General features: G+C 37.4%; 1 protein-coding gene across 2 annotated transcripts in view; it reads left to right on the forward strand.

The window, feature by feature from the left end:
- HIVEP1 (HIVEP zinc finger 1) overlaps positions 1–24,075 on the forward strand; it is an 84,869-nt gene that overhangs the window by 27,398 nt on the left and 33,396 nt on the right. For both annotated transcript variants that reach the window (XM_083357851.1, XM_083357852.1), the window contains exons 4-5: positions 10,738–10,791; positions 16,999–22,799. In XM_083357851.1, the coding sequence (XP_083213977.1) occupies positions 10,738–10,791; positions 16,999–22,799 (5,855 nt within the window). The remainder of the gene's footprint in view (positions 1–10,737; positions 10,792–16,998; positions 22,800–24,075) is intronic.

Genomic DNA, 24,075 nt, shown 5'->3' on the forward strand with positions numbered 1-24,075 from the left:
TGGAAGGAAGGATTTAGGAACAGGAATTATTTCAGTGGTGTTTTAAACAATGTTGCATTTCCTTTTATTTGATATAAAGGAGAAGTTTACAATATTAGGACAGCTATAAATAGAAAGAATTCGTGAGTGATATCTGTATGAAGTCTCTATTGCAGTTTGGATTGTCATGTGAACAAAGTTTAAATGTAAGATTAATTTGCTTTAGAATTCAGAATACAGTATATTTTGCATTTGCTTTGTAATCCCAGTGTTACATTGCAGTGTGGCAGTATGCAATAAGAGTAAACACTGTCATTAGTGCAGTTAAAGTATTTTACCAGCCCAAGAGTTAGTCACTGGGAAATTTTTAGCATGAATGAAAAAAATTACTGTATAGAAAAAGGCTTTGTTTGCTTTGGTAAGTTCTTCTAGGGGTTTTTCTTTTCATTTTCTCCATCAATTATTATTGCACTAATTGAGCATTTGAACAAAGGTAGATATTGCTACTTTTCTTTTTTAAAGACTCTGTAAACTGTAGTTGGGATCTTTTTTTTTTTAATCATAAATTTTGATGACTTCTTTCTCTGTAATCCTAACATTTCAGTACAATATTTTAGAAAATGTGGATCTCTATTTATGTCTATAGTTAAGAAAATGTAAATATGATTTTGCCTTTAGTATTCATATTTTTCATATTTGATAGCTTGCAAATGTTCTGGCAACAACTTTGAGTAAATGCCTTATATTAAAATGATCCTATTGCAGTTGGAAACAGATATGGAATGGAAAAGGATAAGTAGGAAAGAAAGTTGCATCATAGGTACAGAGCAATTCATAGTTATTATGTGATGATCATGTTGGTTGCAGTTAATGGACTGACTTTTTTTTTCCTGGCAACTGAATTTGCAGGCCAAGCATATTGAATTTTGAAAGACCAAGTGTTCTAAATGTAGATAGTCCTTACTTCTTGCTTCATATCTTGAGATATAATGTAGCACTGTGAGTGGATAATTATGGACTGTATAGTAGAGATTATTTCACTTATGCAAATAGTCACTGATGGGGTTTGAATATACTAAATTTACCCTGTGAAATAGCTACTAGTTACCATGTGCCTTACTGATGTTTGGTTCTTGTGTAGTAAATGTTTCAAACATCAAGTGGGACTAACAATTGATTTTTGAATGCTTGCGCTAATATATATTTGTTCCAGCATTCTAGACATGTTATAGATTTTGATAGTCTTTTAAAAAAAGATGAAATAAAGTTTCAAACTTGCATGAACATCAGCAACAAGGTAGTACAATCATATGGTGCAATAATTCATAGGAGAAGGAAACTGGTTGTGGTGGTGTCTTAAAGTTAACTGAAAAATATTAATAGGTAATAGTATTTATATCAAAATAATTTGCTTTTTTAAATAAGAGTTGAAATCCAAATCTGCTTTAAAATTATCTGTTCACTTTACTGTTTTATATGATCACGGCAAGTAGTGATCAGTATTGCTGACTCTTTTGTTAACTGTATAAAGTATGTCTGTGGCTTCTTGTGTTTGTGTAACTTTCTGGTTATTCTTTTTTTTAGCATTGGGTTGGGGAATACTGTGCTGCAGACTATAATGCTGCTTTATATTTATGTACTAACTTTTTTGCTGCTGTTCTGGTACGTCTTTCTCCAGCTTCATAAATATCGTACTGCTGTTTATAGCTATCAAATGGGGGTTTTTTTCTTTAGGGAGGCACACAGTTGTTTTACTATTAAGCTTCTTAAAGGCTTGAGGATCTAAAATAATTTGCTTTTTTTGGAATGTACTTTAGAAGTTTGTTTGTCTGATTGTTAGCTTGAGTAGTAAAAGTTATTTGACAAATAGATCAAAATCAAAACTGTGTTGCTTGACCTTACAATTATTTTTAGCTGCATTTTTAGCTGTATAATCAACTGAAAGAAAAGAATAAACTGTTTGACTGTGATGTTTCACAGTGCAGGATTTCAGTAAATAATTCTTGTGCAACGGAAGTAAAGCATGACACATCTCCTGATTTTATTGCAAAATGCCCTTATAATTGAAGGGAACCATGGAATGTTTTCATCTGTGTTATGTTGTGTACTTGAAGTGGATAGTATGATTAGAATTAGATCACATTGCAATTACATAGCAAATTGTGACAACATCCAGCACAACATCTCAGAATTCCAGTTCATTATATAGACAATATACTTTGGGCAACTGTATCATGCAGGCAGGAACAGCATATACTGAATGGCACAATCAAATAGCTGGCATTGTGTTCAGAAACATCTGCACAGTATATGAGATAGAGTATGTGAAAGAGAGAGAGAGAGAGAGAGCCTCTTGTAGCATTATTGTAATCCCAAACAATTAAAAATTTATGGGTTTTTAGATAGTTTAGTTAAAGACTTCCTCAAGGATATGTTCTAGTGATCTCATGACCACTTGCATAGAATACTCTTAGAAACTTTATAAAATGGCTTATTTTTATCACATTCTGGGATGTTTTTTTACATTCCCTATCTAGCCTATAGGTATTGGGGTTTCCTTGCTTCATCTAATATTAATGAATCTAGGTTTGGTTAGCTTTTTCTAGATGAGCTAAGGTCAGCTTGATGCTGCCATCTACTGTGATATATAAAGTATATCAATGTTTGAAACTTTTGGTTCTGTTTCGCTTCTTTGACTCGGATAAATCTATTTTGTTTTGTAAAAACTTTTGCTTTTCTTAACTTTGATAAGCCACCCTTGTACTTGAATTATAGTTCCTTACATTCATACATTGTATTAAGCCTAAGTTTGTTTAAAGCATGATTTATGGGCTAGTTCTGTAGATGAGCAAAATAATGATGATTGATTTCCGTTTCTATTTTATATTATTTGCCTTGCGTGTCTCAGGACTGATTAAAAGTTTAGCAATATACAAACAAATATCTATAAATAATTCAGGAAGTCAAAATTGTATCTCATAAACCTGTTCATACATCATGTTATAATGCTCAGGTGCTACTATTAAGTTAACAAACACTAGTTTTATATTAGTTTAGTGCTCTTAAATGAACAATAAGTTTACTGGTGCACATACATCAATTTGTGCATGATATGTAAATCAGAAAGAAATGAACCATATTATGGCTTAGTGTGATTTATAGAAACATTCTGTTAAATGGGCTAAATTCTATTTTATTAAATGGTTACCTTCAGTAGGAAACATGAAAACAGAAGGAGAATTAGAGAAATGCAAAAAATACTATGACATTTCCCCATTTTTATTTGCTGATACTATAATAAATATATTTTATTAAGGAGATGCTAGTTCACAAAACCTCATACTATAATAAATTTGTTGATCTTTAGGTTTTCATAGGAGTTCCCCCTGCGCTTTAAAGTCCCACTTTGTAGTTTCTATTGATGTGTTTATTATTCTGAGTTATTATATCTCTTGTTTTGAATAGTAAACTTTAGGATGCAGTATTGTAACATTCTTTTGGCGGTTAATATGATGATAAAATTTAATTATAATGTGGCATTGATTTATTATAGAATAAAGACCTCCAACAAGGCCAAATGTTCAACTGCTGATAAAAAAACAACTTCTATGCTTTTGTGTCCCAAATCGTTGCAATCTCATTACAGGGATTTAAAATTGAAAGCTAGATTTTTAAGGTTATGTTAAATCTCATACAAAGTTCCAACTCTTGGGTAGTTAGCTCTTATTGAGGGAATCAAGGCCCTATGGGCAGCTAATCATGAGTGAAAACTGGACTTTAATTGGTTTACCCAAAACATTTTTCAAATAAGGTAAGAAAACCTGGATGCAGGTAGGGAGTAGGCATAGAATGAGGCTTAGATAGATTGATGTGAAAGGACTTATAAGATGGCTGTTGCAAATCAGCTATAGATAGCCTTGCTTAACAACCAATTGCTTAGCAACTGAATTTACACCAGATTCCCCCCCCAAAGGTACTGATGACCCAATTTTGAAGTTCCAATGGCCGCATCCCTTCCACCACCCCCACAGTGATTGCATTTTGGATGCTTGGCAACCAACTCACTTTACAGCCATCTGTAGCATCTCATTTTCACATGACCATAATTTTTGATGGGTTTTTTTTTTGCCAGTTTCTAGCATTTATTTCCTGTTTCCAGCAAAAGTCCATTGGATAAAATAGATTCACTTAACAACCATGATATTCACTTAACTGCAGCAAAAATGATAAAATCAGGCTTGGTCACTTAACTGCAACAATTTACTATTGTAATTCTAGGCTCAACTTCATATATAGAGGATTACCTTTATTTGAACTAAGGGAAGGTGAAATCATTCAGGCATAATCAAAGATATTGTATGGTGTATTCAACCATGCTCTTGAACTGCAAGAAATTTGTTTTCTGATTAATGAGTATTTTTGTGGTAGGTATGTTCCCCATAGCATCACTTTGAGAAGAGTTGCCCCACTGACAGTCCTTACTCTCTTTGGCATGCTCTCAAACTTTCAGATCTACCTACTACTTCATAGTTTTGATGGTATCGATTTTATGGTATCGATTTGTGTAACATTACTGGTGTGATGAAACAATGCCCACGTTACTGGAGATCAAGGGTGGAGTATCATGAGGACTTTTTAAAGAAAAATGTGGTAGCTCAACTGCTTATACATACGTTCTCCTATACAACTGCATTACTGCTTGACATGCACATGTGAATCTTTGAAATTTAACATCTATCTATGTGTTTCACGCATCAATAAAAATAACAGTCACTGATGGTGCCTTCAGGTGTAGCTTGAGGAACAGTAATATTATTAAGTCCATTTGTCTATTTAGCAAATGGTGGATTAATGTACTGCATCCTGATTGGGGCAATTTAACTTTATAGAAAAGCTTTCATAGCATGTTTATTAATTGCTGCTGCTGCAACAATAGTTGTAAGAGTTATTTACTGACATACTGTATCTGATGCTAGTATTGATACTCTTCCTTTCTTAACATGTACAAAAAATTATCCATTTTTATTAGCATTAACTTTTCTTGTACACTGGAGAATGTTTGATTCTAATAATTACTTATACAAAGCTGACTCCTAGTGGCAAGACTAAGTCTATACAAGCTCTCATTGACCTTTTGTTTTGTAGGAGTCGAGTCAGTTTTCAATACTCTCTTTAATCTTTATATTGAAGAAAAGTATATCGTTTAAATCCCCAATTTTAGAAATGTGGAATCCAATTACAAGTTCTTCAAGCTGTTGGACAGGAATGAGGAAGTTCTGATTTTGTGAAAAACAACAATATTTTGGAGGGGTATAATACAGGTCATTAGAGAAGCTAGTGCTCGCACACAGCGTTCATTCTTTCAGCAGGAGAATTCCAGTACGTTTTAATCATTGCACTTAATAATGTTAACGTTCTCTATTTTAATAAATATTTGAGGATGTGGAATATGTTTGGAGTGAACTGCGTGTGCCAGTTATGATAAATGGGAAGAAAGTAGAGGTTCGTTGTATAAAGGCTGAGAAAATAAAGCAGCTCTTCTGTGAATTCTCAGAAGGAAAGCTGTGGGTCATACCTGATCATTCAGTCTGTTACCATGGTTATATAGCCTTGTGGTCCTAAATGAGAAATAGTCGCTGAAAATAACGAATCCATGTGTCTTTATAGTCTGTGAATTCCAAGATATTTGCGAAATACCATCTGCTTGTCCCCATCTGTTTCTTTGGAACAAATAATTAGAAGTGCAGTGCTAAGCACTGTACATTGTTTCGATTGCAGTGAACTAGTATGAGAAAATATAAAATGTATCCAGTATAGTGAAATTATTCCATGTTTTAACAACATGCATAATATCATATTGGCTGTGGAAATCCATTTAGTTGTAGATGTTGGACTGAGAGTGGTTTTCCCATGGCCTATTGGTAGTAAAAGGTCTCTGTGAAATAAGATTGGCGGCATGTGGCTCTCCATATATTTCAAGTAACAGGTAAACTTCGGAAGAGTTGAAACCTATTTTAGGATCTATGTTTAATATACAGGTAGTCCTTGACTTACAACCACAATTGAGCCCAAAATTTCTGTTGTTAAGTGAGACAGTTGTTAACTGAACTTTGCCCCATTTTACAACTTTTCTTGCCACAGTTGTTATGTGACTTACTGTAGTTGGTAAGTTAGTAACCTGGTTGTTAAGTGAATCTGGCTTCCCCATTGACTTTGCTTGTTGGAAGGTCGCAAAAGGTGATCACATGACCTTGGGATACAGCAACGGTCTTAAGTATGAACCTGTTGCCAAGCAGCTGAATTTTGATCACATGACCATGGTGATCACATGATTGTGGTGATGCTGCAAAGGTGGTAACTGTGGAAAAACGGACATAAGTCACTTTTTGCAATGCCGTTGTAACTTTGAACGGTCACTAAATGAATTGTTGTAAGTTGAGGACTGCCTATACTGCATATGGATGTGCTATGCTATGCCAATCACATAATTTGGAATTAATGAAAGTTTTCAGTCTTTAGAGGCAGTCCAATAGAAAATGGGTTGAAACCAAGAGATTTTCAGCTTCCATATGACAAAGCGACATTGTCACCAGTTGCTCAGTAATGGCACAATAAAGGAACACTTAGATGAAGGTACATTTGCTTACTATCAATATAATTCAAGTGCGTTCAGTCTATAATACTTTGCACAACCTAACCCAGGGGTAGGCAACCTTGGCTCTTTTATGACTTGTGGACTTCAACTCCCAGAATTCCTGAGTCAGCCATGCTGGCTCAGGAATTCTGGGAGTTGAAGTCCACGAGTCATAAAAGAGCCAAGGTTGCCTACCCCTGAACTAACCTATTACTTACTTTCTAGGTTGGGCCCCAAAATTTTACTTCTGTACAAGTAGTCATTACTAACTAACAGTAATTGGGACCGGAATTTTGATCACTAAGTGATGCAGTCACAAAGTGAGATGCCACATGACTGTGACTGTGTGATGGAAGTCCCAGCAGTCCCTGTTGCCTTCATTCAGTGAAGATCACGGGTCATTAAGGAAAGACTTCACGTGACCGGGACTTGCAACTTTCTGCTGGCTTTCAAGATGCAAAGTTAATGGGGGAGCAGGTGTTGCAAACCCCGGCCATAATAAGTTTTTTCATAAGCAGTTCACAAGTAGGTTGTTGAGTGGGTGGGTGGGTGAATGCTGTGGAATGTAGGTGCAGACATTTTTGTAAAGTTGCATTACTGTGAACCAATGAGGTTTTACTCCACATCCACCAATCTTTTAGAATCTGAGTGTTTCAAGACCAGTTCACTGTTAGTGAATAAAATTGACATGATAGAAATATAACTGAGTAACCATAATATTACTTTTTTATCAGTTTTATTGGGAATGTATTTTTCGGGAAACTCCTAGTTCCTTGAAGCAGACAGTTCTTGATATATTCTGTAGCATCCAAGATTACAGGACAATTTAAGACGTTATAGGAAGAATTAATTCAATTGCATTTTAAGATAAAACTTTTAAAAGAGCAGTTCTGCTGTGGAACCAGTTATTTAAGGAAGCCGTGGACACCTTTTTACTGGATGTCTTGAAACAGAAGTACGAATCTTATGGCTTCCAATTTATTATTGCATGACTGTTTTTTCTTTTTCTTTTTTGGGAGCTGCCAGCTGAACGCAGCCTTGTATCTGCAACATTATTTTTTATCAAGTTTGAGCTCTCCATATTTTATGCTGAACGCTAAAAAGAGCTATTGCATTTTATAGAGCCATAAAGAAGGATCTGGGAATACATAGTTTGAAGGTAGAGGTGGGACTGTAACTGAAATAGAAAGATGTCAAATAACAAGGGCGAGGCATGGAACCATTGTAATGGCTTCTTTCATTTCTTTTTGCTTTCAGCAGTCTGTAAAACTGCTATGAATTTTTGTTGTCTAAAACTCTGGCTTTGGGCACACAATAATAATGATAATATTAATAATAATGACTCATAAAGTTTGCCACAAAGGTGGGACAAAATAGCATTACCATTGTGGTCATCATCAAATAAAATTGTTGCTTGTATGGGATTGGAGCTATTCATATACTTGAATTTGATTGATTTGGAGAACTGATAGCAAGGAATAGAATTGCACTACTGGAATTAGAGTAATCTGTTCAAATCATACACAATCAAGCACACAGCCCTATAAACTAAGGGGTGTTAGCATTAAGAGGTTTTACTTTATTTTTAATTTTCGTTTTGTTCAGTTATTTTAGGTAACAGCCATTTTTTATCTTGATACTGATTCTACCATTCAGAAATTACTACAATGATTTGCAGTGTAGGGGGAATTCTGAGTAGACACTGCATCTGCTTTCCGTGTTTTCAGAAATACTAGATTACTGTGGGCATCAACATTTGAAGCATCTCCACTGTTGATGGATCAGTTAGATGTGTAGGTGGAATTGATTATCATAAACATTTGCTCTGTAGGCAGTGCTTATTTTCCAGGCTTATATATATATTTTGCAAAACATTCATTGTAAAAAATAAAATTCTCATTCATCCACCCTCACAGTATCCTGATGTTTTAATGAATAAAAATTACACATTTTGGAGTATAGGGAAATATACATGCATGTATGCACACATGCAAATGCATAAATTTGTGAAAGATTATTGGACTCTAATCTTGATTCAAATCCTAGTTCAGATAAGGATTCATTGGATGGCCCTGAGTAAATCTCATTTTGACTCAGCAAGGTGATGTGAAAATAATAGCAACCTGTCATGGTTGTCATGGCAATAAGTTGAAACAGAGACTGTAAATCAATTTGGCAAACTCACTGATAAAGAATAATAGTTCCAGTTTTTTATTTATATATACACATGCATATATACTTTTAAATACTTGGGGCTTTATACAATCAATTAAGCAAGACATTCTGGGTAGCTTTATTGTAATCTTCATATATTGCTGATGATCACTGAGCACATGAAAGCATCTTGATTAACTACTTGACTACCTAACTAACTTGACTAACTACTGATTCTACCTTAATGAATCTGGTGCTTTTTGAATATTTTAGCCTACAGCCTTCATACTTCTAATAAAATACAGTACAAACCATTCATATTCTCCCCCCCCCCTCAACACACACTAAAACTACATGGCCATGTCAATGAAGTCATTAGGAGTTGAGAACGCTTCACATAGTCTTCTTTTTCTGTCCAAGACAGTTGGAGAGTTAAGAGGAGAAAAGACATTAATATCACTCATGTTAATTTAGATCAGGGATGAGAAAAATTCTGACATGCCAAGCTATCTCATTAAAGGAAGAACAAGTAAGAATTAGTAGTAGGAATGCCTAATAGATAAGTTTCTTGCTGTTTAAAATTCTTTTCACTATACAGATTAGCAGATTAGAATTCATGAGTGTTTTAATTTTGTCCTTGTGTGTTCTCTTTCTGCCAGTTTTATTTATACAAATAATATCCTGCATTGACATTGTTTTGTGCTTTTTTGGAAGCTGCCAAATACAAATAAGTGGCTATGATGCTTACTTTTCAAATTGCAAAAATGATATTCCTTTGAGAGTTTCTATATTGTTTTTATGTGTGCATGAAACATGTCAAATATAAAAAGTGTGCATTCTGCATGTGCCTTAGGAAGAAGTCTCAAGTTAATAACTTGAAAGCTACGGTACATTTTTTTTGTATTAAACTGGCATTCATGAAATGCAAAATGAATCCATTGTTTTTGCTTCTTTACTGGGCTCAATTCTATGATTGTTCAGGTAGCTGTAATACTGTAACTAAATTTGCCTCCATTGTTTTCCATGCTATAAAATGTCCAGAATGAACGATTTGACAATTTTTCTATAAGCTGGGTAGTAAGTACTACTTAGCACATACTAATATTGCACCAATCTTTATAGCTTTAGGACAAGAATGAAGGAACCAAGACTTATTTTGTGGTCCTATTGTTCTCTATGGTTAAACATTTCATTTGATTTTGTTCTGTTGGAATAAAATTCAGAAGAGGAAGATACCTTGTTTCAGTTTTTCAGTTCATGTACACCTTGTTTTCTTCCTCCTTTGCAGAAAAAAAAACCTTTAATGGACATAGTTTTACCCTAGAGCTGGAACATTATCTTTAACATCTGGCCTATTAGAATGTGTGGCGATCAGAAATCAGCTAAATTAGATTTAGCTCAGCACCTCTGATTTAGAATTCGAAGATGATCAGTTATTTTCACTATATATGTTAAAGCTTTGACATTTGAAAGTAACTTGTTTCTACAGCTGTTTAAACTGGTTACACTATGGTAAATCATCACCTTTCTGTTGCCTTAGACTAAACTTCATCATCTTAAGGCATTCTTTCATATTTCTTTTGTCATATTTGATTATCTTCATTTTAAAGCATTCTTTAATCCCACTACGTTTGGTGTCTATTTGTTAAATTGAAGCTTCTAGATTTTTATTACAGAGAGAGAATTTTCCTAGGGACAATATTAAGTCTTACTTCTTTGTAGGACTATTTTTATTCAGCAGAAAAAGCAAGAATAGGTTGTGCTAATTAATACTTTAACAGTTTTTAATACTAACATGGGGTTTTGCCCTAGGTTTCTGTAGTGGGCAACATTTACATTATGTATGTGTAAACTACTCAGTAATATCAAGAATATTTTATAAATGGTTATTGAACAACTGTTAGTTGGGAAAGTGTAATACTTAAAAAATAAGTTTTGCTTTTTTAGTTTTGATATTTTTTTTCTTTTAGATAAAATTGAAGAAGCACAGAAAGAACTAAATGAAACAGAAGATTCTAAAAAAGGTAAAATCAAGTTCGTTCTTGTTTTTCCCCATCAGCCTCATAATCTAAAGACTGTGTTGTTCTGATGTGAAAAAAAGTTTAGTCTGATTTGGAATAATTTTAATTAAGAAAAAGCAGAAAATAAATTCTTACAATAAAACAATAAAAAGCTTGAATTGTACTAGTATGAAGAACATTTTTTCCAATGGAAAGATTAATGCTCCACGATACCCAGAAAGAAATTATTGGAATTATGCTATCATTCACTGCACATACTCCTTTAGGCTATTAATTTATTTTCTTCATGGCTGCACATATATGTATATACCAGGGGTCGGCAACCAGAAAAAGCAAAAGAGCCACGGAGAACCGGTTCCATCACACACACAAGTGGGAGCCGCAAAATGTGCGCGCGCATGCGTCCACACACACGAATGCGCAAAAAACAAACCGTTTCGTGCATGCGCAAAATGGGAGGCACCTGCGCAGTGACGGGTCTCCCTGGTGACGGGCACTGGGTTGCGGCGCTGCCTTCAGCCCGGGCACCACCAGAGCCAGCCCCAGGACCTCCAAACCGCCGTCCGTTCGGAGAGGTGCGCGCACAGCTCTCCAAACCTTCCCACTCTCCGAACGGGCGGCGGCGCCACCTGTTTGCAGAAAGGGTGGCGGTAGGTCTGCAAGCTGCCATAGCCCATTTGCAGAGTTGCTGCCTTCAGAGTTGTTGCAAACAGACCGCGGCAGCTATCCAAATGGGCGGCACCACCACCCATTCCGAGAGGTGCACGTGCACCTCTCCAAAGGTGGCGCCACCCGTTTGCACATCTGCTGCTGCTGGTTTGGGAAGCTGCCGCGGCCCGTTTGCAGAGCTACCGCCTTTGGAGGAAGGCGGCAGCTCTGTAAACGGGCTGCGGCAGCTTTCCAAACGGGCAGCACCACCGCCCGTTCGGAGAGGTGCGCGCGCACCTCTCCATATGGGTGGCGTCACTCTGTTCGGAGGGGTGCGCGCGCACCACTGCCCGTTTGGAGAAGTGCGCACACACAACTGCCCGTTCGGAGAGGTGCGCGCGCACCGGGCGACTGGGAGCCACAGGAGACGGCTTAAAGAGCCGCATGCGGCTCCGGAGCTGCGGGTTGCCGACCTGTGTTATATACAATATATATATATATACTGTAAAGTGTATATTATAAATTCTTTAAATTATAGCTTTACATCCTGCAAGATAGTATTTGCCCTGCTAGAAGTGCTGTGAATTATTTTTTGGGGAAAAAATTGGGAACACTAGTGACAGGTTTCAGAATACACTATAAGCATCTATCTGTCCTGATCTATTTGTTATGGGTCTGAAAGGACCTTAAAGTCTGCATCTTAATAAGTCTCTGTACTATACAATATAAAACACTGGATTCTGATTCAATAACTGAGTAGAAAATTCATTTCTCATGCAGAATTTCAAAGAACATTAGTAAATTAGTGTTTCTTATTATTTTATTGTTCGGTCTGTATACCTTCCCTTCCTCTGTACACCGCCCCGAGTCCCTCGGGAGAAGGGCGGTTTATAAAAACTAATAAATAAATAAATAAATAAATAAATAAATGCCAGGACCATCAGAGCAGAGATTATTTTGACAATAAAGAAGGAAGCACACTGTGTGTGTTGATTTAGTTCTTTAACTTTTAATGCCATTCTAACTTTATTATGGAGGAAAAGTTAAATGCTTTTTTTTTGCCAAATACAGAATTTCCACAAAGATATGCACTACATTTTCAAATGGTTGTAGCATAAAGTTCTGTGATGTTTTTCATGGTCGTGAAATGTTTAGTTTGAACAAAAAAACCAACAACTAGCTCAGAACTAGCACATCAATTGAAGGTTGGTAAAATAAAAAATGTTATTGAAACCATAATGCAGTGTTGAAAATACTTGTTGATTATAGCCAAGTATTAATCTGGTTTGTAGTAGTCTACAAGAGCAACTTGTAGAGGTCACAATACAGAATAATTCATGCAGCAGTTCCTTGGATGAAGATTAGACAGAATTGAATGGGCAACAGTTGTTTCCTGCTTCTGACTTTGTGAAACACTTTACAAATAAGCCATGCAGAGTTATTCTTTGTTTCTGTCCTTGCAAATTAGATGAACTTATCATCCATAGTTACAAATAATTCATACAAGTAATTATCCACAGTTACAGATAATTTGTGTTGAGAGTCCTTTGGCTGCAAGGAGATCAAAACACAAATCAAATCCTAAAGGAAATTAATCATGACTATCCTTTGGAAGGACAGATACTGAAGCTGAAACTCAAATATTTTGGCCACCAAGTGAGAAGAGAGGACTCATTATAGAAAAGATCCTGATTTGGGGAAAGATTGAAGGCAAAATGAGAAGGGGACAGCAGATATGTCATCAACACAGTGGGATGAGTTTAGGTAGACTCAGAGAAACAGTGGAGGACAGGGGGGCCTGGCATGCTATGGTTCATGGGGTTTGTGAAGTGTCGGACATGATTTAGTGACTGAACAACAACAGAACATAATTTAGGTATTATCTAAATTTGGCTGCTATTCAGTCAGTCATTTTGAATTGTCCTTTGCTTCGCTTTCTGGACCTACTTTATTGGTTACATCTTAAAGCAACCCAAGGAATTGAAAGACTGACCATATCTGGTTAGCCATATCTGGCTGTGGAAAGAGGGCCTATGGGAGTCTGGAATTGTTTCCTCTGCTAGTATGAGAGATGGGGGTGCATATCTAGCCAACCTAGATGGTTGAAATGTATAATCAGTCCTACTCCTGGCTGTCCAGGTGAGAGTGGTGAGAGTGAGAGTGGTATGGCTGAGGAATGGTGTGCATGGAAGGATTGGATATAGTGGGATTTAAGCAGATGCCCCAAGTAGTAGGTGATGTGTGCTAGGCAAAAGTATTCAAGTGCTTGGGTAAGTTTGTCATCCATCTGATACTGCATGTGTGAGGTAGTAATGGTGGGTTTTTTTTGATTGGGGATGGCAAGGCAAGGCATTGGAAATAGTGTAGGAGGATTGGGTAAATGTGGTCTGGGTGACTGAATGTGCAGCAGGAGGAAGGCAAAAACGTCATGGGGAGATACGGCAAGGGACAGAGTGGGCTATTCTCAGGAATTGCAGCTTCAGTGTTTATTACCAATGAAACATTTTACTGCTCTGCACGTAGTCCTGAGATTAGACCTTCAGTGTTCCTGCCCTCCATCTGTTACTATTAAATGTAAAACCAACTGTAATAAGACTCATTGATGACTTAATTCAGAAGTGCAACCTAGTTTGTATTACTGAAACTCTGTGTGTGTGTGCGCGCGCTCTTAGAAATTTGCATTCTGGGTTTTGAGCATGGCATCAGCCTTGATCCTGGGACAGGGAAGGTAAGGTGGCTATTGTTATCTGGAAATCTGATGGCTCTCAGGAGTTCTGTGCTGAACATAGCCAGATCTAAGAACCTGTTGATCTAGGATGGAGGGATCAGTTGGGATTTTTACTACTGTAGTATAAGCTTCCTTGCTGGGTAGCAGCTTCCTTGTCTTTACTTCTCGACTCTGTGGTTCAGTTGGTGGTGGATTTTCCCAGTTTTATGATTATGAGAGATTTCAGCCTGACAGAGGCGGCTTGGGAGTTCAATACAGTCATTTAATTTGATCCAGCTTATTAGGGGCCCTATACATAACTGGAAGGTAAAATACACTAGATCTGGGATTTGTTTTGGGCAATGGTGATGTATCTGGTTTTGAGGAATATTGCCATTCAGTCCCTTGTCATGGACAAATGACTCACTTGGAGCCGTAGAGTTCTCAGCTAGTGAGAATAAATTTGATTAATTTATTCTAGATGACTAATCGGCTCAATTGATTCCCAGAAGTAGCTTGGAGATGTTCCTGAAGCTATGTTGAATGACCTGTCCAAGGTCTTAGATATCAGCCGGTTGAAATGAACAGGCAACAACAATCCTGGACCTAATCCTTTCTTTGCAGATTCTCTCCATCTGTGAATCCCAGAACCAGCCCCCCACCCCACCCCGGTTGTCAGAGAGACTCTGTGAGATGAAATGCCTAGAGTGCCACTGGAGGAGACAAATAACAAATAGGGGCACAGAAAAAATACTATTAAACTTTACTTTGTTGTAACAAGAGCAGTGAAAATGGGCTCATTTTGAAGTTGGATTCTGCCTGGGCAAGTCATACAGAATTGAACTGAGGTGCAATCTCAGTTATCTGGAAAGAATTCTGGCCTGTCAGTCCTGAGGAAGTGGACAGGATCTTGGGATCATGAGTTTGGATGTCTGTATCCCTTCTGGCTGGTTAAGACCTCCTGGGAGGTTATTTGTTGAATCCAACCCATGGTGAATGCTTCTTTGCCAGTCTCCCAAGCCTTTCCTTTTGGGGGAAGATTGTTGAGAGGGTCCTTAGTTCCCAGCTTCAAAGGGCTTTGGATGAAGTGGACCATCTGGACCTTTTTCAATCTAGTTTCAGGCTAGGCTTAAGCATCAAAACAGCATTGGTTATGCTTGTGGATGACTTGTGGAGGGCTTGGGATGGAAGTGGTGGTGCATCTGTCCTTATCCTTCTGGATCTTTCAGCATTCAATATCCTTCTGGATTGGCTTAGAGGGTTGGGAGTGGGAGTTTTGTGGTGATGGTTATCCTCTTACCTTGATACCCATTTGGAGTGGAAGAGAGATCTAACCCTAGCAGTCAACTCTTTCTCTATTCCTATTTAATTGCTGTTTAACATCTATATGGGGTAAGATATCATTATGTGGATGCTACCCAGTAGTACATTTCTGCCCCAGGCTGTGCAAATGATGCTGTAGAGGTGCTTACCCAGTGGATTGGGATGAACATGTTGCAGCTGAACCCTAGCAAGACAGAGTATTCTGGATGTCTCGGGGTTTTGAGGCCTTCTGATTCTGATCTGTTCCAGTTATAACTCTGGATGAAGTAGCACTCCACCAGACAGAATTGGTGTGTAATCTGGGACTCACAACCCCTGCTTGAGGAATAGGCGGTAGATGTAGCTAGGATGATCATTGCACAAATCATTGCGTACATCAGTTGCATCGATTTGTAGATTGAGAGGTTCTAATGCCCGAGTCATTTCTTGTCTGTATTACTGTAGTGCAATATGCTGTACGTAGGGGTGTCTTGAAAAGCATTTGAAAGTTTCAGTGCTTTCAGAATGCAGCATCACGCAGTATTGGGTACACCAAGATTGTCAATGTAATACCTCTACAGCAAGAAGCTGATTGATTCTAATATGCTTCTGAGTACAGTTCAAAATGTGGTTTTTCACCTTTCACCTTTACAGGGCCAATTTATTTGTGGGTTTATATCTCTGGGTCCCTTCTATGAAACAATGCCATCTTGTAAGATTCAAGAATATTGTAGTGCCTTCCCTCTGGAACATCCCCCCTCCATAAATCTGGGTGACACTGACTATGTTGCCCTTTGGAAAGTCTGTAAAATCCTGGCTTTTCCCATAGGGATTAGGAGGAGGGGGTTTTAGTGAAACCCAGTACTGGTCAATATTGTTGACAGAGGGAGCCTCAGCGTTTGTATTTTGCATTCTAAGTTTGTTATATATGTATGTGCTTTGTTGTATTTATGCTGTTTTTATTGTTTTGCATTTGAAACACACAAAGTTATATAAATAAATACAGAACATATTATGGAATATAGTTGAGTCAAACTTCATTTTAATCATATTAATATTAAATCCAGTATCCAGACAGGTAGCATTATTAATCTGTTCATAAAGCTATAATGGACCATACTTAAGAGTGCATAAACACTTACACTATTTTTTAATTTATTTGCTTGTTTAATCAGTTATGCAAGTGGTTTGCAACGGAGTAGTAAATGATGGAAATGGAATAACAGGTATTGATACATTTCTTGTCTTTGTTTAATATAATATATAAAAAGTTTAAGTAATACTTTGTAGAATTCAAAGACATTATAAGAAAGGGAAGACTCTGGGATTGTCCAGATTCCTGAAGTTTTCTGTTGGACTCATTCTGCTGAAGCATGTACAGTTCAGGTAAACCTGGGCGAGTTACTATGAGTTTTTTTTAAATTAGTATCTTAATAGTTGCCAATTCTAAAAAGCATGGATTAAAAGGAATTCAGCATTGTGTGAGTTGAAACTGCTTTGTAAATTAAACTGTTCATTTGGTGATGTGATTTTATTTCTTTGTATTTGGGCAGACATCTCCAAGGCTATTACAAGAGGCAGCACAGACACAGTTAAAGGTGTGAAGCGTAAAAAGATTGTAGCTGAGAATCATCAGACAAAAATACCCAAATCACCTTTGAGAACTCCAGCTCAGGCAAAATCTAAAGAAAAACTAGAAGACCGTTCATCATCTTCTAAAATTCTTCCTAATACTTCAGAGCTATTAAAAGAACCTCGTAGTTTGGCTTCACAAAATGGGAAACAAAATAAACAAAATGTGGGGACATTTAATAGCGAGGTAGCTGTTAAAATATCTACAGCTGAGACCATACCACACACAAAACCATCTCTGTTACCTCAGTCCTTGGACTTAAATAAATGGTCAGTAGAAAAATACAGCTCAACTCAACTAAATTTACCAGCGAAAAAAAGTCCCGCTAGCTGTTCAAGTTTATCAGAGATAGATAACAATGAATGTATTAGTTTTGTTGATTGTAATAACTTGTCCTCCTGTACAAATACTGCATTTGATGTCTTACTGAAAGCTATGGAGCCTGAACTGAACACTTTAGCACACGAGTGCCCTTCTAGTGGAAAGGAGATTGATAAACTGAGACCACACAGAACTGTCAACACCTCTTCCTCTCTTGCATCCAATACACTGAGTGCCAGTCATGATGCTTCATTACAGCAAAAAAATGTAGCCGCATCTCAGTTTTATCCTTGCACTTCACAGACTGTGCATGTAACAACATCAGGGAAGACTTCACAAGCACAGATGCACTCAGCTGCTCACTCAAAAGAACAAGTTCTTGCAAAAGCTGGACAACACAATCAACAAGTAACTGCAAGCCCACATTTCACTAGTTCGGCGGTACATCAACAGAATCAGGAAAATCTAAAACTCCAACATATATACAGCACAGCAGTAACTACTTCAGTAACCTCCCAGTCTTCTGTTTCTCAGGCTTTTTGTCAAAACCATCTAGTAGCAAAGTCGTCTTCTCCTTTGTCAATTAATCAAGCTCTGCTACCCAGCTCTACTGCCCAGATACCTATAGCTCCCTTGTACAATTCAGCCCAGATAGCCTCAGTTGTCAGCCATGGCGCAGAACAAATATGTAACCTTCTTAAAGTCCAGAAGCCTAAAAAAATGGGAAAATATGTCTGTGAATATTGTAACAGGGCATGTGCTAAGCCTAGTGTTCTCTTAAAGCACATTCGCTCCCACACAGGAGAACGACCATATCCTTGTGAGACCTGTGGATTTTCTTTTAAAACTAAAAGCAATTTGTACAAGCACAAGAAATCCCACGCCCATGCTATCAAAGTTGGACGTATCCTCCAGCCAGACTCTTCTGGGCTGTTTCTCTCCCATGAATCAGATAAAGCACTTAGCATTCATTCAGATGTAGAAGAAAGTGGTGACAGTGATGATGAAGGCACGGCTGATGAGAGGCAAGATGATCAAGGATCATTAGAACTGGAACCAACTCATGTAGTGAAGATCCCTTCTAATTCTAAATGCTTACGCAAAGGTAATCCCATTTCATTAAGCAACTCAGAATATACGGTAGGCAATTCCTCATTTCAGGAGTCAACTCTTCAAGCAAGAACAGCTTTACCTAAGGTAATTGTTTACCCCATAAATATGTCTCCTTTACAACACGATTGTCCCAAAGTAACAGTCCCCAGCTCTACAGTCACAAATGTGAAATCAGATACAACTTACAGTGACTTGATAAAAGATTTTGATACAAACAAACATCAGAAAAAGCAAATAGATATTTCTGAGGAACAGCCCGGGACCCCTATAGGGGCAACAATACATGCACAGTTACAAAGACAGCAGGCAACAGATTGTTCTCAAGAACAAGGAAAATGTCTCCTGAGTCCTAGAAGCCTAGGTAGCACTGATTCAGGCTATTTCTCACGTTCAGAAAGTGCAGACCAGACCATGAGTCCACCAGCTCCATTTCTGAAGGGACCCCCCACAACTGAAAAAGACTTAAATAAAATTTGTGTGCCACGAATGAGCACCACAGTGGTAACTGTTGCACAGACTACTTGTGCTGACAAGTCTTTTCTTTCATCTGGTCAAATGAAACCACCTTTGGCCACAAAAACCCTTGAAGAACGCATTTCAAAATTAATATCTGATAATGAGGCAGTAGTGGATGACAAGCAATTGGACAGTGTGAAACCACGTAGAACATCCCTTTCTAGAAGGGGCAGCATTGATTCTCCCAAATCCTATATTTTTAAAGATTCCTTCCAGTTTGACTTAAAACCAATGGGGAGAAGAACTAGCTCAAGTTCTGATATACCAAAGTCTCCTTTTACACCAACTGAAAAGTCAAAGCAAGTTTTTCTCTTGTCTGTACCAACCCTTGATTGTTTGCCCATAACCAGAAGTAATTCTATGCCTACTACCAGTTACTCAGCTATACCTACCAATGTAATACCTCCTCCACATCCACTGCGTGGAAGTCAGTCTTTTGATGATAAAATTGCCTCTTTGTATGATGATGTCTTTGTGCCAGGACCTTCTACTCCACAGCTCCAGACTGGACACACTCGCACACTTGTACGTCAAACAGCAATAGAAGATTCGTCATCCAGTGAAGGGCACACACTTGGACCGGCACGATCTGTAGATGACAGTTATGGATGCAGTGTATCAAATGAATTCTTAATGGCAAGAAGCAAGTCATTTGTACAAGGCTCCAATTTGGATAAAATCAAAAAGTCACATCAAGGCCGAGGGATAATGTTTGAGTGTGAGACTTGCAGAAATAGATATAGAAAACTGGAGAATTTTGAGAACCATAAAAAGTTTTATTGTTCAGAGTTGCATGGACCAAAAACCAAGGCAGCTATTCGAGATTCTGAACATAAAACTATTGTGAACAGTACACAGCCACAAATCCTTCACTACCGAGTAGCGACGTCAACCGGTGTATGGGAGCAGACATCTCAGATAAGAAAAAGGAGGAAAATGAAAAGTGTTGGAGATGAGGATGATGAAGCATCCACAAATGATACTAATAGCCTGTCGAAGAATATTGCAGAAGTAGATTCCCAACATAAACTAGGAGAGGCTGCCTTTAAACAAACTGCTCTCCTTGATTCGTACAACACTTCAGTTCAGAAACTGGCACAGGATGAGACAGAGACTCAAATCTCCGAGCAAGCCACTGAGCCAAAAATGTTGCTGCATAGGAAGAATCACAGTGTTCCAATTGTGCATGAAAAAAAGGAACTGAAAAGGCAAGGAGCTGGAATTTCTGTGATTCAGCACACTAATTCCCTAAGCCGACCTAGTTCATTTGAAAAAGCAGATTCTTTCGAAAGAATATCACCTATTTCTTTCCCAGCTAATAAGCCTGAGAAGTTCCATTCCTTGAATAATGCAATTAAAGAAGAGAAGCATCCACTCTTAAGTGCTTCCCAAAGTCTTCAGGCGGCTGAAGCAATAAGACATCAAATTCATCATGAATGTAGAGTTTCTCCTAATGAAAGGAATGCAACAGTACAGCCACTAAGACTTGTTCGCCAACATAACATACAAGTTCCTGAAATACTGGTTACAGAAGAACCAGATAGAGACCAGGAATGCCAGTGCAGTGATCTCGAGAAGACTGAAAAATTTAACTGGCCTCAGCGAAGTGAAACACTATCAAAGCTACCCACCGAAAAACTTCCTCCAAAAAAGAAAAGAATTCGTTTGGCTGAAATTGAACATTCATCTGCTGATTCCAGCTTTGAATCTACACTTTCTAGAAGTTTGAGTCGAGAAAGTAGTTTATCACGTGCGTCTAGCTTCTCGGCATCTTTTGATAAAGATGAACTTGCTAAGAATGAGAATATTTCCAAAGCAGACCCTGTTAATAAATCATTGGATTTCATTGTAATTCCTCCCTGTTCAAATACACTCAGTGTGCCTGGTCCTCATTACAGAGAAATGCGACGTGCTGCTTCCGAACAAATTAATTGTGCCCAGCCTTCCATGGAAGTATTTGACTCTAGGAGCAAGAGCTTTGATTACGGAAGCGTGACTGCATCAAAACCTGCCTCACTTAAAGAGATATCCTCTTCCAAATTGACTATCAGTAGTGGTGGCACTGGACATGTGCCTCTTTTAGAAAGGAGGAGGGGACCTCTTGTAAGACAGATCTCTTTAAATATTGCTCCAGAAAAGAATCTGCCCGACATTGTATCACATGCTTCTTTGCAAACAGCTCTTCAAGCAGATACTTCAACAGAGTCTTTTCAAAGGTTGCAAAGTTCTGAGACACCTTTGGAAGACATTTCTTCAGGCTCTCGGCACCCACAAAATTATAGCAAGACTTTGCAGGAATCAATAAAGAGCAACAACTTTCTTAACTTTCCTTCCACTGAACAATCTACAGGATCGAGTCTAAATCACCATGATCAGCAGTCCTCACTGAGTCGTAATTCCCAAGCGTCTCTTAAAGGAACAACATTAAGAACTCAGAAAAATGCTAGCCAGCACTGTAAGCAAGAGGATTGTTTTGCACCTAAATATCAACTTCAGATTAAAACCTTGCAAGTAGAACAGCAATATCCTTCAGGTCTTCCAGGAATAGCTGGCATGGATCAAGCTGGGCCTTCGTTAGAAATATTTAGTAAATTAAATAATAACATGTCCAAGCCATATGTAGCCCAGCCGTTGCAACAAACTGTTCCTAATAACAACAGCAGCTCAGTCTATCAGGCAGTACCTTTTGTTGTTCCTGTACGCATTCACAGTAATGTTCCATCTTATGGCTTAGCTTCTGTTGCACCCATTCCTCAGATTCTAGTTACCCAGGATCAAGTAAGCCAGCCCCTTTGCATACTAAATACTGCATCAGTGACAGTAGCAAAAGATCAAGCTTCAATGCCAAAATCCCACAAAAATCATCTGAGGTGTTTGCCGTGTTCCCAGCCAATATCTTTGTTTGAAAACTTGGTTTATGAGACAGAAGGCAAGATGCCAGTTTCATTAGGATCTTTAAATCTGATTCAGAAAGTGCCAGTTGGTGGACTTTTCCCTCAACAGGAAGCCACAGCTTCAAGTAAGCGCATGCTTTCCCCAGCCAATAGTTTAGACATTGCCATGGAAAAGCATCAGAAACGTGTTAAAGATGAAAGTGGGGCTGTTTCTATCACAGGTGCTGTATCATTGCATCCATTGAACATTAAACCCAATGAACTTAATAAGCAAAAGAAGCCACTTTTAGTACGACAGAGCTGTACCACCGAGGAAAGTTTCCCATTGGATCCGGATGATGAAAGCGGTGGAGTCAATAATTCACCAGATGTCTTGTTGTCTGGTTTACCTGAATCTGCCCAGTCTAAAGGTTATTCATTTGTAAAAGACTCCTTAGAACAAGATAGCCTACCAACTTCTGGAACCACAAACTTTGCAGTTGGAAAGCCTCGGATATCCCCAGGATTTAATGAAAACAAAAAACCCGATATCCACAGCCAAGCAAATTCTGGAACTAATTTTTCTGCTGTAAATACAGGTGATACACAGAGATTATCTTTTCCAAGCCTAAAGACAGCAACAAACTTTACATGGTGTTACCTGTTAAAAAGGAAACCAGTACATATATTACAACATGACCAACAGTCTTCAGCTTATTCTTCCTGGTCTGTCAGCCCCAATAATCCCAATCCACTTGGTTTGCCAACAAAAGTTGCACTTTCCCTCTTGAATTCAAAACAGAAAGTTGAAAAATCATCTTTTACTCAAGCAATAAGCACCACCTTCAAATCTGACACATTGGTCTACTCAAGCAAATGGGAGAACAACTTACTTAAGGTATTTAATAACTGCATTGACTACACTTATCTTAAATGGGGAAATTCTAATTTTAAAGTATTTAAATAGCTTTTTTTAAAAAGTGTAACATTTGCATTTGGGAAGAACTTCATAGTGTTCTGTATATTTTTGTATTACTAATACAGCTTAATTATATTGCTGATTAGAGACGATCACATTTCATGAGAAGCATAACTTTAGCAGTAAAAAAGCCAGTTGATTCTGGAAGGAGCTATGTATATTCTTTGAACATTTGACCTTTGTGGAATGGGATATATAATTTCTCTTAAATTCACCAGTTGAATGTGAATTTGTTTTAAAAAAGTGAGATGAAATATTAAGGCCTTCATGTTACTTTATAGCACAGTTCCACCAAATCAAGGTTAATCATACTAGAGGTTTGTAGTAGTTGGATAATATTTGCATGAACAAATAGATATTTTTTTTATAAATATTTTATTAATTTTCTAGTTTTGCAATCATAAATACTTAACGAACATTGTGTCTGGGTCCATTAGTAATTCAGTGGTACATACTAACTTCCTCAAACTAGATCCAATACTATCCCATCGTACTTCCTCTCTTCTTCCGGTGGTATATATTTTTCCACACTATGCAAATACAATTCTTATTGCTGTTAACACATATACAATTGAATATCAACATATTTATCACATTTTTCTAATATTATACATAATATCAAGTGTCAGTTTAAAATATCTTTTCTAACTAAAACATCTCAATTGCATTTGTGCTTAAAATACATTTGTTCAATCAATATCCTGTTTTTCCCGCTTTTTAAAAATTTTGATTTCCCATCAGTGTTCAAAGTGTCTCTATCGCTTATAGTTTTCACATAATAAGTTATATTTGGGTAATCAAAAACTTCCCTTATTCAGACCCTCTTAGGATTTTCATATTTCCCTTCTCATACCAAAATATAATATTCTAGTTGCAGATCCTATCCTTTTAGTTATAATAATACTTTTATTTCTAACAATTATCTATTCTCTTAGCCATGTTCAGACATCTATGTAATAATATAATATCCCATCTAATGGGTCAAAATCTCTATTTTCTTCAGTCTTACTCTAGCTTTCTTCCTTTGCCAACTAACTTTCTAAGTCAATGCATTTGAGTCATCAAGTAGTTCTTCCTCTATTTTTGTGTATATTGTTTGGAATAAGAAAGACAATTTGATTAAAGTATTTTTGGAAGAACACTCAGCCCATTTATATTCATTAAACAGCCTCCCTCCTTGTCCAATTTTCCACTG

This window comes from Vipera ursinii (genome assembly GCF_947247035.1).
Source record: "Vipera ursinii genome assembly, chromosome: 3".
Taxonomy (NCBI): domain Eukaryota; kingdom Metazoa; phylum Chordata; class Lepidosauria; order Squamata; family Viperidae; genus Vipera; species Vipera ursinii.